At 41.3% G+C, this 15,213-nt stretch overlaps 1 protein-coding gene across 2 annotated transcripts in view; it reads right to left on the bottom strand.

Annotated features, from left to right (window-relative positions):
• Positions 1 to 15,213, bottom strand: part of Wdr76 (WD repeat domain 76) — a 41,115-nt gene that overhangs the window by 21,068 nt on the left and 4,834 nt on the right. For both annotated transcript variants that reach the window (XM_008849054.3, XM_029554033.1), the window contains exons 3-5: positions 8,719 to 8,811; positions 6,091 to 6,146; positions 4,619 to 4,745 (exon numbers count right to left, since the gene is read on the bottom strand). In XM_008849054.3, coding sequence (XP_008847276.1) covers positions 4,619 to 4,745; positions 6,091 to 6,146; positions 8,719 to 8,811 — 276 coding nt within the window. The remainder of the gene's footprint in view (positions 1 to 4,618; positions 4,746 to 6,090; positions 6,147 to 8,718; positions 8,812 to 15,213) is intronic.

Raw genomic sequence — 15,213 nt, 5'->3', positions numbered from 1 at the left:
TTATTTTGATATATCACAGTGAAAGATTTATCGTCCTCTTTTTTTTTTTTTTTTAAAAAAAAAAAAAAAAAAAAAAAAAAAAAAAAAAAAAACCAAGACAGAATCCTGTCCTCTGAAGCAATGTGGATAAAACTGCAGGCTATTATGCTAAGTGAACTGAATCAGGTGCAGTAAAACAAAACTGCATGTTCTTACATGTGCAATCTAAAGTTGGCATCAAACAGACTAAAGATTACAGAGCCTAGAATAAAGGTTACAGAGCCCGAGAAGAGTGTGACCAAAGAAACAGAAGATCATTAAGAGGTATACCTGCAACTGAGAAAAAACAGGGGCCAGTGAGATGGTTCAGCAGGTAAAGTACCTTGCCACCAAGTCTGATGGCTCAAGTTTAATCCCCAAAACATACATTGTGGAAGGAGAGAACCAAGTTGTCCTCTAACAGCAACACACATACACATACATTCAAGCACACACAAAATAATTTTTTTCCCACTGCTACAGATGGAACCCAGGGGCCTGACATCTGCTAGGCAAGTAATATACCATTAAGCCTTAGCCTACGCACCCTCCATTGATTTTAGTTACAGACAGAGTCCCACTAAGTTGCTCAAGCTAGGCTTGAACTTGCTATGTAGCCCAGATAGGCCTCAAACTTTCAAACCTCCTGTCTCAGCCTCCCAATTATGTGGGATTACAGGCATATGCCATCGCATCTGGTCAAAGGAATACTTTCTGACATTTTATGCCACAGTAGGAGAATTATAGTTGGCAACTAAAGATTTCAAAATATAATAGATAATGGATAGGAAGGTTATTTGGATTTTTTTTTTTCCTGAAATAGGGATTTCACTAGGTTGTCCTGGCTAGTCTTGAATTTGTGGACTCAAGTGATCTTCCTTCTTCAGCCTCCCAAGGGTCTGGGATAGGACTGATAAGGAAGGTTTTTGTTGTGGTAGTAAGCTGGGTAATGGAATCAAACCCAGGGCCTTTGCATAAGAGCTACACGAAAGGCAAATATCCTACCACTGAGCCAATCTCTCCAGTTTAAAGGTTTTCAGGGTCCTCGATACAAAGAAATGGTATCTGTCTAAAGTGATGCACAACGCAATTCCTTAATCTGATAACCACAGCACATGCACCTACGGGTCAAGTATGGTGATGCATACCTTTAATCCCAGTACTAGGGAGGCAGAGACAGGAGGATTTCTGTGAGTTCAAGGCCATCCTGGTCTACACAATGAATTACAGACCAGCCAGGGCTACATAGTGAGACTGTTTCAAAAACAATAAAATGGTACAGTGGTGCCAGTGAGATTGCTCACTGAGTAAAGGGGCTTGCCACCAAGCCTGAAGATCTGAGGTTTTTTTTGTTTTGTTTTTTGTTTTTTTTTTTGTCTTTTTGAGACAGAGTCTCCCTGTAGTCCCAACTGTCCTGGAACTCACTATGTAGACCAGGCTGGCTTCACAAAGATCCACCTGCCTCTGCCTCCCAAGTGCTGGGATTAAAGGCATACACCACCACACCCAGTCCGATCTGAGCTCTTTATATGTGTGAGTGTCAAGCCCCAGGACTCACATGGTAGAACAAGAGAACCAACTCCAAGTTTTCCTCTGGTTACATACATGTTGTGGTATGTACCCTCACATACCCGCCCCCCCACACAAAATAAAATGTAATTTTAAACATTAAAAAACAAGCCACAATGTATCCTATAAATATATGATAGTTATGTCAGTTAAAATATATATTAATAAAATGAGGTACCTTATTTCAAAAAATTGTTTCAGAATGTCTGTGCGATGAGTTGCAATGCAAAACATATTTCATACTAGGCTTCGAAGTTCAAAGAACCAGAAAAGCTGGATATGGTGGCAAATACCTATAATCTCAGCACTTGAGAGGTTGAGAAAAGAAGATTCCAAAACCTTTTAGAAGCTATTTAACTTCCATAACACCCTGATTGGTAATTAGTTCCCAAAGCACCAAGCAAAACAGTACTATCTTCCAACTTATAATTAAGCACTTAGATATAAACTAGAAATAGGTGCTCATGAATAAAAAGCATTTTAGAATCTTTAAGAGAATAAATGTGATGTATAAAACTTTTCCTATTCCTGAGGCTAGAGTAATGGCTGAGCAGTTAAGAGCACTGGCTGCTCTTGCAGAGGATGAAGGTTAAATTCCCAGCCCACATAATAGCTAACAACCATCTCTAACTCCAGCTCCAGGGGATCTGACATCCTCTTCTGATGCTGTGGGCACTGCACACATGCAAGCAATACAGGCCTGGCGTGGTGGCACATACCTTTAATCTCAGCACTCAGGAGGCAGAGGCAGGTGGATCTCTGTGAGTTCAAGGCCAGCCTGGTCTCCCTAGCGAATCCAGGCCAGCTGGGGCTACAGGGAGACCTGTCTCAAAAAAAACAAGACAAAACATGCAAGCAATACACTCATACATATAAAATAAAAATAAATAAAGTTTTAAAAAAACTTTTCCTTCTCACTTTAAAATTAACTACAGGGGTTGGAGAGATGGCTCAGTGGTTAAGAGCACTGGCTGCTCTTACAGAGGACCCAGGTTCAATTCCTGGCACCTGGTAGCCAACAACCATACATAACTCCAGTTCTGGGGAATCCAACACCCTCTTCTGACTCTGCAGGCACTGCACAACATCGGTGCACTTACACACATGCAGGCAATACACTCATACACATAAAAATTACAAGGTATTTTAAATTAAACTACAAGACTGACTTGATGGCTCATGCATGTAATCTCAACACCTGGGAGACTGAGGCAGGAGGAATAGGGTCTTACGGTCTTACATCCTTAGCTTCATAGGAAGTTTAAAACCAGCCTGGGTTATGAGACCCTGTCTCAAAAATAAACTACAGGGAGGGAGCCTCATCACTGTATGAGTGACGCATGTGGGTATGTAACATGTGTTCATGTATGTGAGTGTGGGTGCAGGAAAGTCACAACTCTCGTGTAGCAGTCAGAGGACAGCCTCTGGTGCTAATCCCCACCTTCAACCTTATTCTGAAGTGAGGCTTCTTTACTGTTTGCTGCTGCATACCAGGCTAGCTGGCCTATCAGCTTCCTGGGGTTCTGTGCCTCCCACCTCATTACAGAAGCACTGGCACTAGTCAGTCATGTGGTTCTGGGGATTTGAACTCAGGTCCTAACATTTGTGTGGCAAGGACTTTACCCACTGAGCCATCTCTCTCTGGCACATCCACATCAGCTTATCATTTATTATACATTATTACAGCTACCACTTATCAATTACTTACTAAACCCTTCATATACTATAAAGAACTTTATAAATTCTATTTAATTTCATCCTCAAAACTAAATGGTTTTCCCTTTTCTTTATTATTTTATTTTTATGTGTATGAGTATATTGCTTACATGTGTGTAAGTACACCTGTGTTGTGCAATGCCCATGGAGGACAGAAGACAGACATGGATGGTTGTTAACTGCCATGTGGGTGCTGGGAATCAAACCCAGGTCCTCTGCAAGAGCAGTCAGTACTCTTAACCACTGTGATAGTTTGAATAAGAATGTCCCCCATAGGCTCCAGGTATTTGGACATTTTGTCCCCACATGGTGGTGCTGTTTTGGGAGGTTTTAGAAGGTGTGGCTATCCTGGAGGAAGCACATCACTGGGGGTGGGCTTAGAGAGTTCTTAAGCCTTGCCAGATCTCCAGTCACCCTCTTGCTTCCTGTGCCTGTGTGATGATATGAGAGCTTCAATTCTACTGCTCCTGCTCCAGCCACCTCCAGCCACCATGCCTCCCTGCCATGATGGACTGTAATTCCCCTGGAACCATAAGCTCAAATAAACTCTTCCTTCTATAAATTACTTGGGTCAGTGTTTGTATCACAGCAACAGAAAAGTGACTAATACACTAATATAACCAACTGAGCCTTCTCTCCAGCCTTCTTTTTTTTTTTTTAAACACAGCCAGGGTCTTACTCTCTAGTCCAGGCTAGTCTGAAACTATAGTCCAGCTGTCCTTCTACCTCAGCCTCCTAAGTTCTGAGATAATACACATGAGCCACCCACACTATTTTCTGGTTTTTCTTTTGTTTTTGTTTGGACTTTTTTGTTTTGTCTTTGAGACAGGTCTCCCTGTAGCCCCAGCTTGCCTGGAACTCCCTATGAAGACCAGGCTGGCCTCAATCTCACAGAAATCTGCCTGGGATTAAAGGTGTGTGCCACCACACTATTTTTTAAATGGGGAAACTTAAATTTAGAAAGGGTAAATAATTCACCCACAATCCCAGTTTCATTTCCTGCAGTAATACAGAATATAATCCAGTCTTTACAACTTTGAAATCTTAAGTCAAACAACATCCAAATATTAAATTAATAAAATTGAAGTAAAATATAAGGACCATTGGTCTAGCTGGGCATGGTGGTACACACCTTTAGTCCCAGCACTGCAGAGGCAGACGCAGGCAGATCTCTGTGATTTCAAGGCTGGCCTGGTCTACACAAGTGAGTTCTAGACCAGCTGGGGCTACAGGGAGACCCTGTCTCAAAAAGACTAAAAAATAAATAAATAGTTTCCGATACTTTACTAAGCTAATGTATTGTACTTTTTCCTACCTTTTCCTCTTCTATTAATGCCAGCTGTGCTGGAATTTCTGGTAACGAAACTCCTAAAGGATCTACTTTCAGCAACCGCATGGACCTTCGACATCCAATCTCATTTTCTTTCTTCCTAGGCCTCTTTCTAAAGAGTAGAGAAAGAAAAAATTCATGTTATTCTCAAAAAACAATAAAATGTACTTAGCAAAATTAAGGCGATACCATCTAGGAATGTGTTCAGAGCACAGGCTGGAACATAGCTCAATGGTAAAACACTTGTTTATCATGTGTGAAGTTCCTGGTTTCAACCCTAGCAACCATGCACAAAAAAAGTGCTCAGAAAAGCACTCTTCAATTGGTAACTCAACTGGCCGGTGAACGCATTAATAAACTAGGGGGCAAGGTGGTACAACCCTGTTAATTCCAGAACTTAGGACACCAAGGAAGGAAAATCATTATTACTACAGTTTTCAACTGCACAAATATATGTACCGCTTTTATATATACAATGAACAATTCTTTTTTTTTTTGGACTTTTTGAGACAGGGCCTCTCTACAGCTCCAGCTGTCCTGGAACTCACTATGTAGACCAGGCTGGCCTTGAACTCACAGAGATCCACCTGCCTCTACCTCCCAAGTACTGAGATTAAAGGCATGTGCCACCACAACTGGCTCAAATAATTCTTTTTAAAAGGTTAAATCTGCTTTGGATACAGTTCAGTGGTACAGTGTTAACCTAATGTGCTCAAGGTTTGGCATCAATTTCTTTTTTTCAATGTTTTATTTTTTTTATTTTTGTTTCTTTTTGAGGCAGGGTCTCCCTGTAGCCGCAGCTGGCCTGGATTCGCTGTGTAGACCAGGCTGGCCTTGAACTCACAGAGATCCACCTGCCTCTGCCTCCCAAGTGCTGGGATTAAAGGCATGCGCCACCACACCCAGCCTTGGCTTATTATTTTTATTTTATGTGTTTGAGACTGCATGTGCTTAAGTGCATCTGTGTCATGCAATACCCGCAGAGGTCAGAAGAGGGTGTCACATTCCCCTGGAACTAAAGTTACAAATGGTAGAAGCTGGGAATCAAACTCTGGTCCTCTGCAAGAGCAGTCAGAGCTCTTAACCTCTGAGCATTCTCTCCAGTCACTGGGATCAATTTTTAACACCACGAATAAATAAATAATAAATAAAGAACCCTTGCTGGGCCAGGCATGGTGGCTCATGCCTTTAATCCCAGCACTCGGGAGGCAGAGGCAGGAAGATCTCTGTGAGATCAAGGCCAGCCTGGTCTACATAGCAAGTTCCAGGACAGCTGGGGCTACAGGGAAACCCTGTCTCAAAAAAGACCAAAAAAAAAAAAAAAAAAAATTGGAAGCCAGGTATAGTGGCTATAATCCCAGCTCTTCAGGAGTTTGAGGCCAACCTGAAACACTGTCTCAGATTTTAAAACTTCAGGAAAATATCATGGTCTAGCCAATGTTAACCATATCTTTTACCTCTTGGATTCAGTAGGCTGTCTCTTCTTTATCATTTCACGGAGCCTTGTAGCTGACTGAAAAACACACAATATACATACACATAAAAATGTTACCATATAATCCCAATGCTTACCTGTTAAAATATTAGTATCTGCTACTATACTCAGGTCTATTTAGCAAATACAGATCTTACGATTGGATACCTTTTCTTGGTACTAAGCATGAGATAAATATACTATCAATGGGGCTGCAGATGTGGCTCAGCAGTTAAGAACACCAGCTGGTCTTGCAGAAGACCCGGGTTCGAATCCCAGCTCCCACATGGCAGCTAACAACTGTCTGTAACTCCAGTTCCAGGGGATCCGACAGCCTCTTCTGTCTTCCACAGGCATTGCACAACATGGGTGCACTTACCTACATGCAGGTAATACACATACTCACATACACATAAAAATAATAAATAAAATATTTTAAAATACTATTAGCTGGGCGTAGTGGCTCACACCTTTAATCCCAGCACTCGAGAGGCAAGAGGCAGGCGCATCTCTGTGAGTTCAAGGCCAGCCTGGTCTACAAAGTGAGTTCCAGGACAGCTGGGGCTACAGGGAGACCTTGTCTCAAAAAAAACAAAAACAAAAAAAAACAAACAAAAAAAAATACTATCAACAATAAAGGCAAGTATGTAATATGTAATACCATCTAGTATACTGGCATTCTGCTATCTTGAATAAAGTTGTAAATGAGCTTACATGATTAAATGCAGTATTTAACTGAATACTATTACAGGGATGATAGTGTAGTTCATTAGTAGAGCATTTGCCTAGTATGCACAGGTTTGGGTTTATCCACAGCACAGCAAAAATAAATTTATAAAACTAATAAGCTCAGTGAGGTGACTCAAACCAACTATAATCCTAACATTCAGAAGGCTGACATAAGACAACTGTAATAAGTTCAAGGCCAGTTTGGGCCTTGGACAGCAATACTGTCTCAAAAAAACAAAATAAGGGCCAATAAGATGGCTCAGCCTGTAAAAGCACTTACCACCAAACCTGATGCTGAGCTTGATTATTGGAACCCACATGGTGAAAGGAGAGAATCAACTCCTGAAAGTTGTCCTCTGACATCTACACATATGCCAGAGCATGCATGAATACCCATGCACATATACACACTCAAAAATAAAATTTAAAGGTTTAAAATAAGATATGCCCATACACGTACACATAAACTCCTATACATATAACATTACTAATTGTAAAATTCCAATCTATACTTTTGGAAACCTATTTCAGCTTTCTAGAAAGTTATAGGCTATATTTTTTTGTAACTAAAATTACAAAAATTTTGGTTAACTAAAACCATAAGCAACTGTGCACACTTTCTTCCTTTTGTGATTTTTTTTTTTTGAAATGAGACAGGGTCTCATGTAGCCCAGGCTGGCCTTGAACTGATCTTCCTGCTGCTACCCCCCAAGTTCAACAATGTGCCACTGCATCTGGATTTTTGTTTTCTTCTTTTCTTGTTCTTTTTAGAATGTGCGAATTTCTGAAGGATTTTTAATTGTTAGTGACTTAACTTAATCCTTCAGTTACCTTGCTCTGGGTACAGAATTATACGGAATATTTGGGAATCTGGTATTCAGAGAAATAAATCATTTAGTAAAGCCAAGTTTTTTATACCTTGTTATAGAATAAAGTGAAATAATACTCTCCTAAACAACTATGCTTTTTTTGTGTGTTTTGCCTACATACTATATGTAACTGCACTGTGTGTACAGTACCCATGGAGGCCAGAGAGGGTGTAGGATCCCTAGAACTGGAGTTATAGATGACTATGAGCTATCACATGGGTGCTGGGAACCAAACCTGGATCCTCTGCAAGATGGGGATGCAGCTCAGTGGTAAAGTTTATCTAGCACGTACAAGGCTCTAGATTTTTTTTTTTAAAATGTGTATGTGTGTACTGCCTACATGTAGGTAAGTGCACCCATGTTGTGCAATGCCCGCGGAGGACAGAAGAGACTGTCAGATCCCCTAGGACTAGAGTTACAGACAGTTGTTAGCTGCCATGGGGGTGCTGGGATTCAAACCTGGGTCTTCTGCAAGAACAACAAGTGTTCTTAACCGCTGACCCATCTCTCCAGCCCCAAGGCTCTAGATTTGATCCCCAGCACAGCAAAACAAAAGGGAGGAGGGGAGGAAGCATGAATCAGAACATAATTCTTCAGAATCATCCTCTACAATGTTCTTTCAATGAGTTACATATTAAACCCCACTGGGAACCTTTCAGTTAATGTACTTTCCAAAGTGCTTTGTGCATTTATTTTACTGCTGCTGTTGTTTGATGCAGGCTCTCAGGTAGCCCAGCTTGGCCTCAACCTTACTATGTAGCTGAGGATGTCCTTGAACTACTAATCCTCCATCCTCTGCCTCTGAAATTCAGGGATTACAGCATGTACCATCACATCTGGCTTGCAAAGGTATTTTAACGAGACGCATATTTTTTTAAAAGACTTTACGCCAAATCTGGCTTGAATTTTGCCTTTCCTCCTTTGACACCATGAAAACTGATAATCTAATTATTTCATCAACCAAATAGCAAGAGGAATGCCTTCTTGGTTTTAATTACAAACCTCATACAAACCTCAGATAACTGAAGAGAAGCAAAAAAGTTTGCATTTTCTCTGATATTCTTCAATCTTTTCCTCTCATATGGTGACAATCCTGAAAAATCATCCTATAATTACATCCAAAAAAATCCATTACTTCACATATAGCAAAAATATCACACAAAACTAGTCAATTCATTCTCTACACAAGTACTTTCCTTCCAATCGCACTCCTCTATTTATCAGACTATTTTACCAAATGGCACTTAATCTTTGCTGCACTGGGTAATAAGAGAGTCTGAATTTGCGATGAGATAATTGTATGACTTTCCATTTTAAAAAGAAGTAATCTGGGGCTGGAGAGATGGCTCAGTGGTTAAGAACACTGTTCTTGCAGAAGACCCGGGTTCAAATCCCAGCACCCACATGGCAGCTAACAACCGTCCATTACTCTAGTCCCTGGGATTCCGACAGCCTCTTCTGACCTCCACGGGCATTGCGAAACATGGGTGCACATACCTACATGCAGGCAATATATGCATACACATAAAATAAATAAAATATTTAATTATTAAAATTAAATTTTTTTTAATTTTTAAAAAAGAAGTAATGTGATATCGGGAGTCAAGTAGCATAGCCTTATAGCAAACTACTCCTCAAAGCCAAAAGTTTATTAAAATAAAACATTTCCATTAAACACAGTAGAGTAAATGAATGCACATGTGTGAGTCACACCCGTGATCCTAGCAACGCAAGGCAAAGACAAGATGATCCCTGGGGCTTGTTGGCTGGTCAGTGCGGCCAGTTATCAAGCTCCATGTTCATTCAGTAGGAGAACATGTCTCAAAAAATAAGGTGAGGAGCAAAAGACTAAGGCACCTAACATCAACCTCTGGCCTCCATACAAGCACCACACACAAAAGCATGAAGACTTGTATACCCATGTGCATACACACCACACACACAAAATATTCTAAGCCAAGTGTAATGATACACATCTATATCCCAATTCCTCAGAAAGCCAAGGCAAATGCATTGTGAGCTGGGGGCTGGCGTAAGTGAGCAACACAGGAGCTAACGACATAGTTCAGTTGGTAGAGTGCTTGCCTAGAATTCATAAAACCCTGGGTTCAATCCCCAGCACTGCAAAAAACAGGGCATTTAGATAAGCATCTATAATCCCAGCACTTGGGAGATAGAGGCAAGAAGATTAGAAGTTCAAGGTTATCCTCAGTCACATAACAGGTTCAAGCCCAGCCTGAGATACATGAGACCTTGTCTCCAAAAACAAAAAAAGACAATTCTAAAGACATATTAAAGTCTAGGACTGTAGCTCAGTAGGAAAGTGATTGCTTAGCAAATTCAAGGCCCTGGGTCCAATACAAATTCCACAGGAAAGCTGACTATGGTGGCACACATCTGTTTTTCCTTTGAATTTTGTTTGATTAGGACCTGTAAAGGTCTGTGAGAAAGATCCATGAGTTTCCTCGGAGTTCAAGGCCAGCGTAGTGTACATAGTGAGTGCCAGGCCAGCCTGGGTATATACCAAGACCCTGTCTCCAAGGGGGGAAAAAAGTGGGTGGTGGAGGGACGGGGGATATAGCACAGTTGGTAGAGTGCTTGCCTAGCCTATAGGAAGCCCTGGATTGGATTACCAGCACCCATTAACAGGGTATGAGCCTGTATACTTGAAATCCAAGGGAGGTGGAGGCAGGAGGATCAGAAGTTAAAGGTCATCTTTGGCCACATAGCATGTTCTAGCCCAGGCTGCGCTACATGAAACCCGTCTCAACAAAGCAAAACTAGGCAATGACATATACAAACATTCTAATTTCACTTTGAGAAGAATATTTTGGTCAGAGTAATCTGTGCACATATATGTTGTTAGATAATTATACCTGTGAATGTATATATTGCATAGACACATAGATAATTCTAAGCACACATGTATACATAAACAAGGCAGCTAGCAGTTTCCTGCCATATGCCTTTCAGATTTTCTGATTTTGAGGATTTTTCAAAATACAAAAGCCAGTGAGCTTGTTGGCATCTGCCTTTAATGCTAGCACTCCCAGTATAAGAGAGACTGAGGCAAGAGGATGGAGAATTGGAGGCCAGCCTGGGCTATATAGTGATACCCTGGAGTGGGAGGAGGAGACTGAGGGGGAAGGTAGAGGGAGCGGTAAAGAGAGAAAGACTGAGAGATTTGAGAGAGACTTAGGGAAAGGGGCATGGGAGAGAGGGAGCGAGAAAGAGGGAGAGAACTTTGAGCCTTCTCATCAGCACCCTCCCTCCATTGCCTCCACTGGAAGATAAGGTTTGATTCAGTCGCACCACACCTTACGCACATTCTTTCCCTTTGCATGTCCTTTTTTAGCCCAGGCTTTATCAAATTTTAAAATTTCTTTCTATAAATCAAAGCTGCCTTCTTCGGGAAATACTGTCTAGTGCCTTTTGTCTTCTCCCTTAAGAGCCATTTCACACTGTTTTGCCTTTGAACAATTTTCTTTTGAGATTTTTGTCTTTTTGTTGAAACAGTCTCACTGTGTTGACCAGGCTGGCCTTGAACTTGTAATAATTTCTACTATATTCTTCCAAGTGCTAGGATTACAGATGTGTGCCACCACACATAGCTTTGAATTTTCTTTTACCTGTGTTGGAACTTCTGTTTCTGTACTTTTTCCTTGGGTTATTCTCTCATTTTGCTGAAGTACTGTAGCATATAGTAGATTCCTGAGAACAGGGGTTATACATGGCAGGTATGAAAAAGCCATTATCTCTATATGAATTTATTATTGTAAGGTGGAAATAGTTTTTCTTTCTAATTTCTTCTACCCCTTCATGGTGTATGTATGTATACATATGTGTATTTTTTTTTTTTTGTCTTTTTTGTCTTTTTTGAGATAGGGTCTCCCTGTAGCCCCAGCTGTCCTGGAACTCACTAGGTAGACCAGGCTGGCCTTGAACTCACAGAGATTTTCCTGCCTCTGCCTCCCAAGCGCTGGGATTAAAGGCGTGTGCCACCACTCCTGGCTATGTGTGTGCATTAAAAAAAAAATACATATTTTATGTGTGTGAGGATATTACCTACATGTACATAAGTATACCCCTGTCATGCAATGCCTCTGGAGGCCAGAAAAGGGCATCGGGTTCTCTGGAACTGAAGTTACGGACTGCTATTAGCTACCATGTGGGTGCTGGGAACCAAACCTAGGTCCCCTGCAAGAGCAGCCAGTGCTCTTAACCACTGAGCCACCTCTCCAGGCCCATGTGTGTGTAGTTATTAAATTTAAATTTTGGGTCAAGGAAATGGATCAGCAGGTAAAGGTGCCAGCCACCAAATCTGGCGACTTGAATTTGATCCCTAGTATTCACATAGTGGAAGTGCAGAGTACACAACATACACACACTCATTAAATGATTTTTTAAAGATATAAATAATAACCCTCAATGCCCACGCTGAGACTTAGACATTGCTGCCTTAAAAAAAATGTTTTTTACATTCATTTATTTCTGTATATGTGTGGTGATGATGGGGGCAGTGGCTACACTATACAGGCTGATGAAGAACAGTTACAGGTTCAGCTAGATTCAATGTGAACTAAATGCACCTACTCAGTTCAAGGGTCGACTAAATGAACTGATGTCCCAAATCAGAATCCAGAATCATTTTGGAGCTGTGAAAGCTGAAGAAAGATTACAGATGCAGATCTGTTAGGAGAAATCAGGCAGCATTTGAAACAAGGACAAACAAGCTCCTCATCATAAAGGGTGACTTTGAAGATATAAAACTAGTAGAGCACACACTGAATGAGGCCATCCATATCAGAAGCAGTGTCTTTAGTAGACCATTCACAAACTTGTTTTCAAGATTTCTAAAGTGCATCCTCTTACATCAGGCCTTCCTTAAGATGACCACATGGGGAAAAAAGGATCCTTCCTGGCTGGGATTTTTGAGGTTACTGACAAAATACTGTTATTAAATCTGAAATGGTCACCTCACAGCCCTTCAAAGAAACCTTTGAAAAACTTACATTTGAAAAGTACAGGCCGGTTGTGGTGGTACACACCTTCAGTCCCAGCACTTGGGAGGCAGAGACAAGGGGATCTCTGTGAGTTCAAGGCCAGCCTGGTCTACATAGTGAGTTCTAGGTCGGGGGGGCTACAACAATGAGACCATGTCTAAAGAAAGGGGGGGGGGGGCTGGAGAGATGGCTCAGCGGTTAAGAACACTGACTGTTCTTACAGAAGACCTGGGTTCAAATCCCAGAACCCACATGGCAGCTAACAACTGCCCATAACTCCAGTTCCAGGGGATCCAACAGCCTCTTCCATCCTCCACTGGCATTGCAGGACACGGGTGCACTTAACTACATGCAGGCATAACACTCATACACATAAAATAAAAATAATAAGTAAAAAAATATTTAAAAAAAGAAGGAATGGTGCCAGGCATTGTGGCATATGCCTTTAATCCCAGCACTTGGGAGGCAGAGGCAGGTGGATCTCTGTGAGTTCAAGGCCAGCCTGGTCTACATAGTGAGTTCCAGGACACCTGGGGCTACAGGGATACCCTGTCTCAAAAAGACAAAAAAAAAAAAAAGATGTCTCACAGTCTCTTTCAAGGATGGGACTCTTAGTAGGTTAACCAGGCTCCAATGGAAGGATCCACTAAAGGACATTTGGGGACAAAAATTAAGACTCTAGAGGCCTAATTATATATATAAAAGAGGTACATTAAATTGGGTGGGGGCATTAAGGGGAGGTGTGGATAGGGGAGGGGATCTAAATACCATCAATTATATTGAATGAAAATAGCAAAACTTAAAAAAAAAAAAAACTTGTCTCAAAAACAATTTAAAAAAAAAAATGGAGACGTGATAGAAGAAACACATCCTGACATGACTCTCTGGCCTGCCCACACGCAGGCATAGTTAAGTGAGTATGTAAGTCACAAAACTAGAAAGGAGATAATGAGAGGAGAGAAAAAAATTTTAAGGGAGGTGAGAGATAGGATAATAAAATACATGTAATAAGCAAGCAGTAAGGGGGGACTTGAGGGGAGGACAGCAGGGGAGGGAAACAAATGAGAACAACATGTAATAACACATATGAAGATGCTGTGATGAAATCCATTATAGCCTAACCTAAAAAAATAATCACGGGCAGGGCGTGGTGGCACACACCTTTAGTCCCAGCACTTGGGAGGCAGAGGCAGAAGTATTTCTGTGAGTTCGAGGCCAGCCTGGTCTCCACAGAGAATCAAGGCCAGCTAGGGCTACAGAGAGACCCTGCTTCAAAAAGACCAAAAAAAAAAAAAACTTTTTTGGAAACAAGGTCTCACAATGTATCCCTGGCTGACCTAGAATTTGTTATATAGACCAGGTTGGCCTTGAACTCACAGAGATCTGCCCTATGCCACCATGCCCATCTTTAAAAAAGGGTTTTTTTAATTATGTGAGGGCTAGAGAGATGGCTCCATGGCTAAGAGAACTTGCTGCTCTTTCAGAGGACCCAAATCAGGTGGCCCGCAACTTCCTGTAACTCCAGCCTCAGGGGATCTGATACTCTCTTCTGGCACCCATGGGCCCCAGCACACACGGCATACACGCAAATAAAATTTTTAAAAATAGGTAAACTAATGTGAATGTAGTCTCTGTGTCTCTCTCTCATATCTTTTCCCCCCTTGGGAGAGGAGTTTGAGACAGGGTCTCACTCTGTAGCCCAAGCTGGCCTAAAATTTTCAATCATCCTATGTCTGCCTCCTAGAGCACTGGGATTACAGCTGTATGCTCCCACACTCAGGTTCTCAAAAAATATCATACTATTCTCTATCCACCCTTCTCATTGACCACATGGGTAAGTGAAAATTCAGAGAACAGAAAGTGAAACCTCAAAAAGTAAAAGCACAGGTAAGAGGCCCTACCTACTACAGTATATCCAAGGTCTGACACTGTCTCAGGTAGTCACTGAGGACCTTGACACTATAGGGAGATTGCTTTAAATGCTAAGGATATACTGAGGACACACTTACATGGGGCCCTTCCAATAATGAAAACCTTAATCTGTCTGGTGTGATAGCTCAGGCTATCTGTAATTCCAGCACTTGGGAAGTTGAGGCAGGAGGGCTACCAAGAGTTTGAGGCCAATCTGGCTATATAAGTAAGTTACAGGCCAGCCTGAGCTACAGTGAGACCTGTCTCAAAAAAACAAAATGGAACCAAAACCAGTACTAGTGATATATAACTGTAATCCCCAGACACTATCTCAACAAAGAAAAAGAAAAATCATAATCTAATCATGAAAAGACACCAGACAATGCAAATTCAGAAATAGTATCCAAAATAATTGTCTAGACTCTTCAAAAAGCATCAAGGACATAAAAGATTGAGAAACTGTCACAGATCAGAGGAGAATGCAAAGATATGAAAACTAAATATGCTGTATAATCCTGGCCAGGACAATGAAATAGGAAAAAATAAATAAACAAAAACTATAAAAATTGTTGAAATCCTAATAGTTCTGTGCTT

The sequence above is a fragment of the Nannospalax galili genome, unplaced genomic scaffold, assembly GCF_000622305.1.
Source record: "Nannospalax galili isolate Female #2095 unplaced genomic scaffold, S.galili_v1.0 scaffold732, whole genome shotgun sequence".
NCBI classification, from domain to species: Eukaryota; Metazoa; Chordata; class Mammalia; order Rodentia; family Spalacidae; genus Nannospalax; species Nannospalax galili.
The sequence above is the reverse complement of the archived record's forward strand: the minus strand, read 5'-3'. Positions and strand labels throughout refer to the sequence as shown.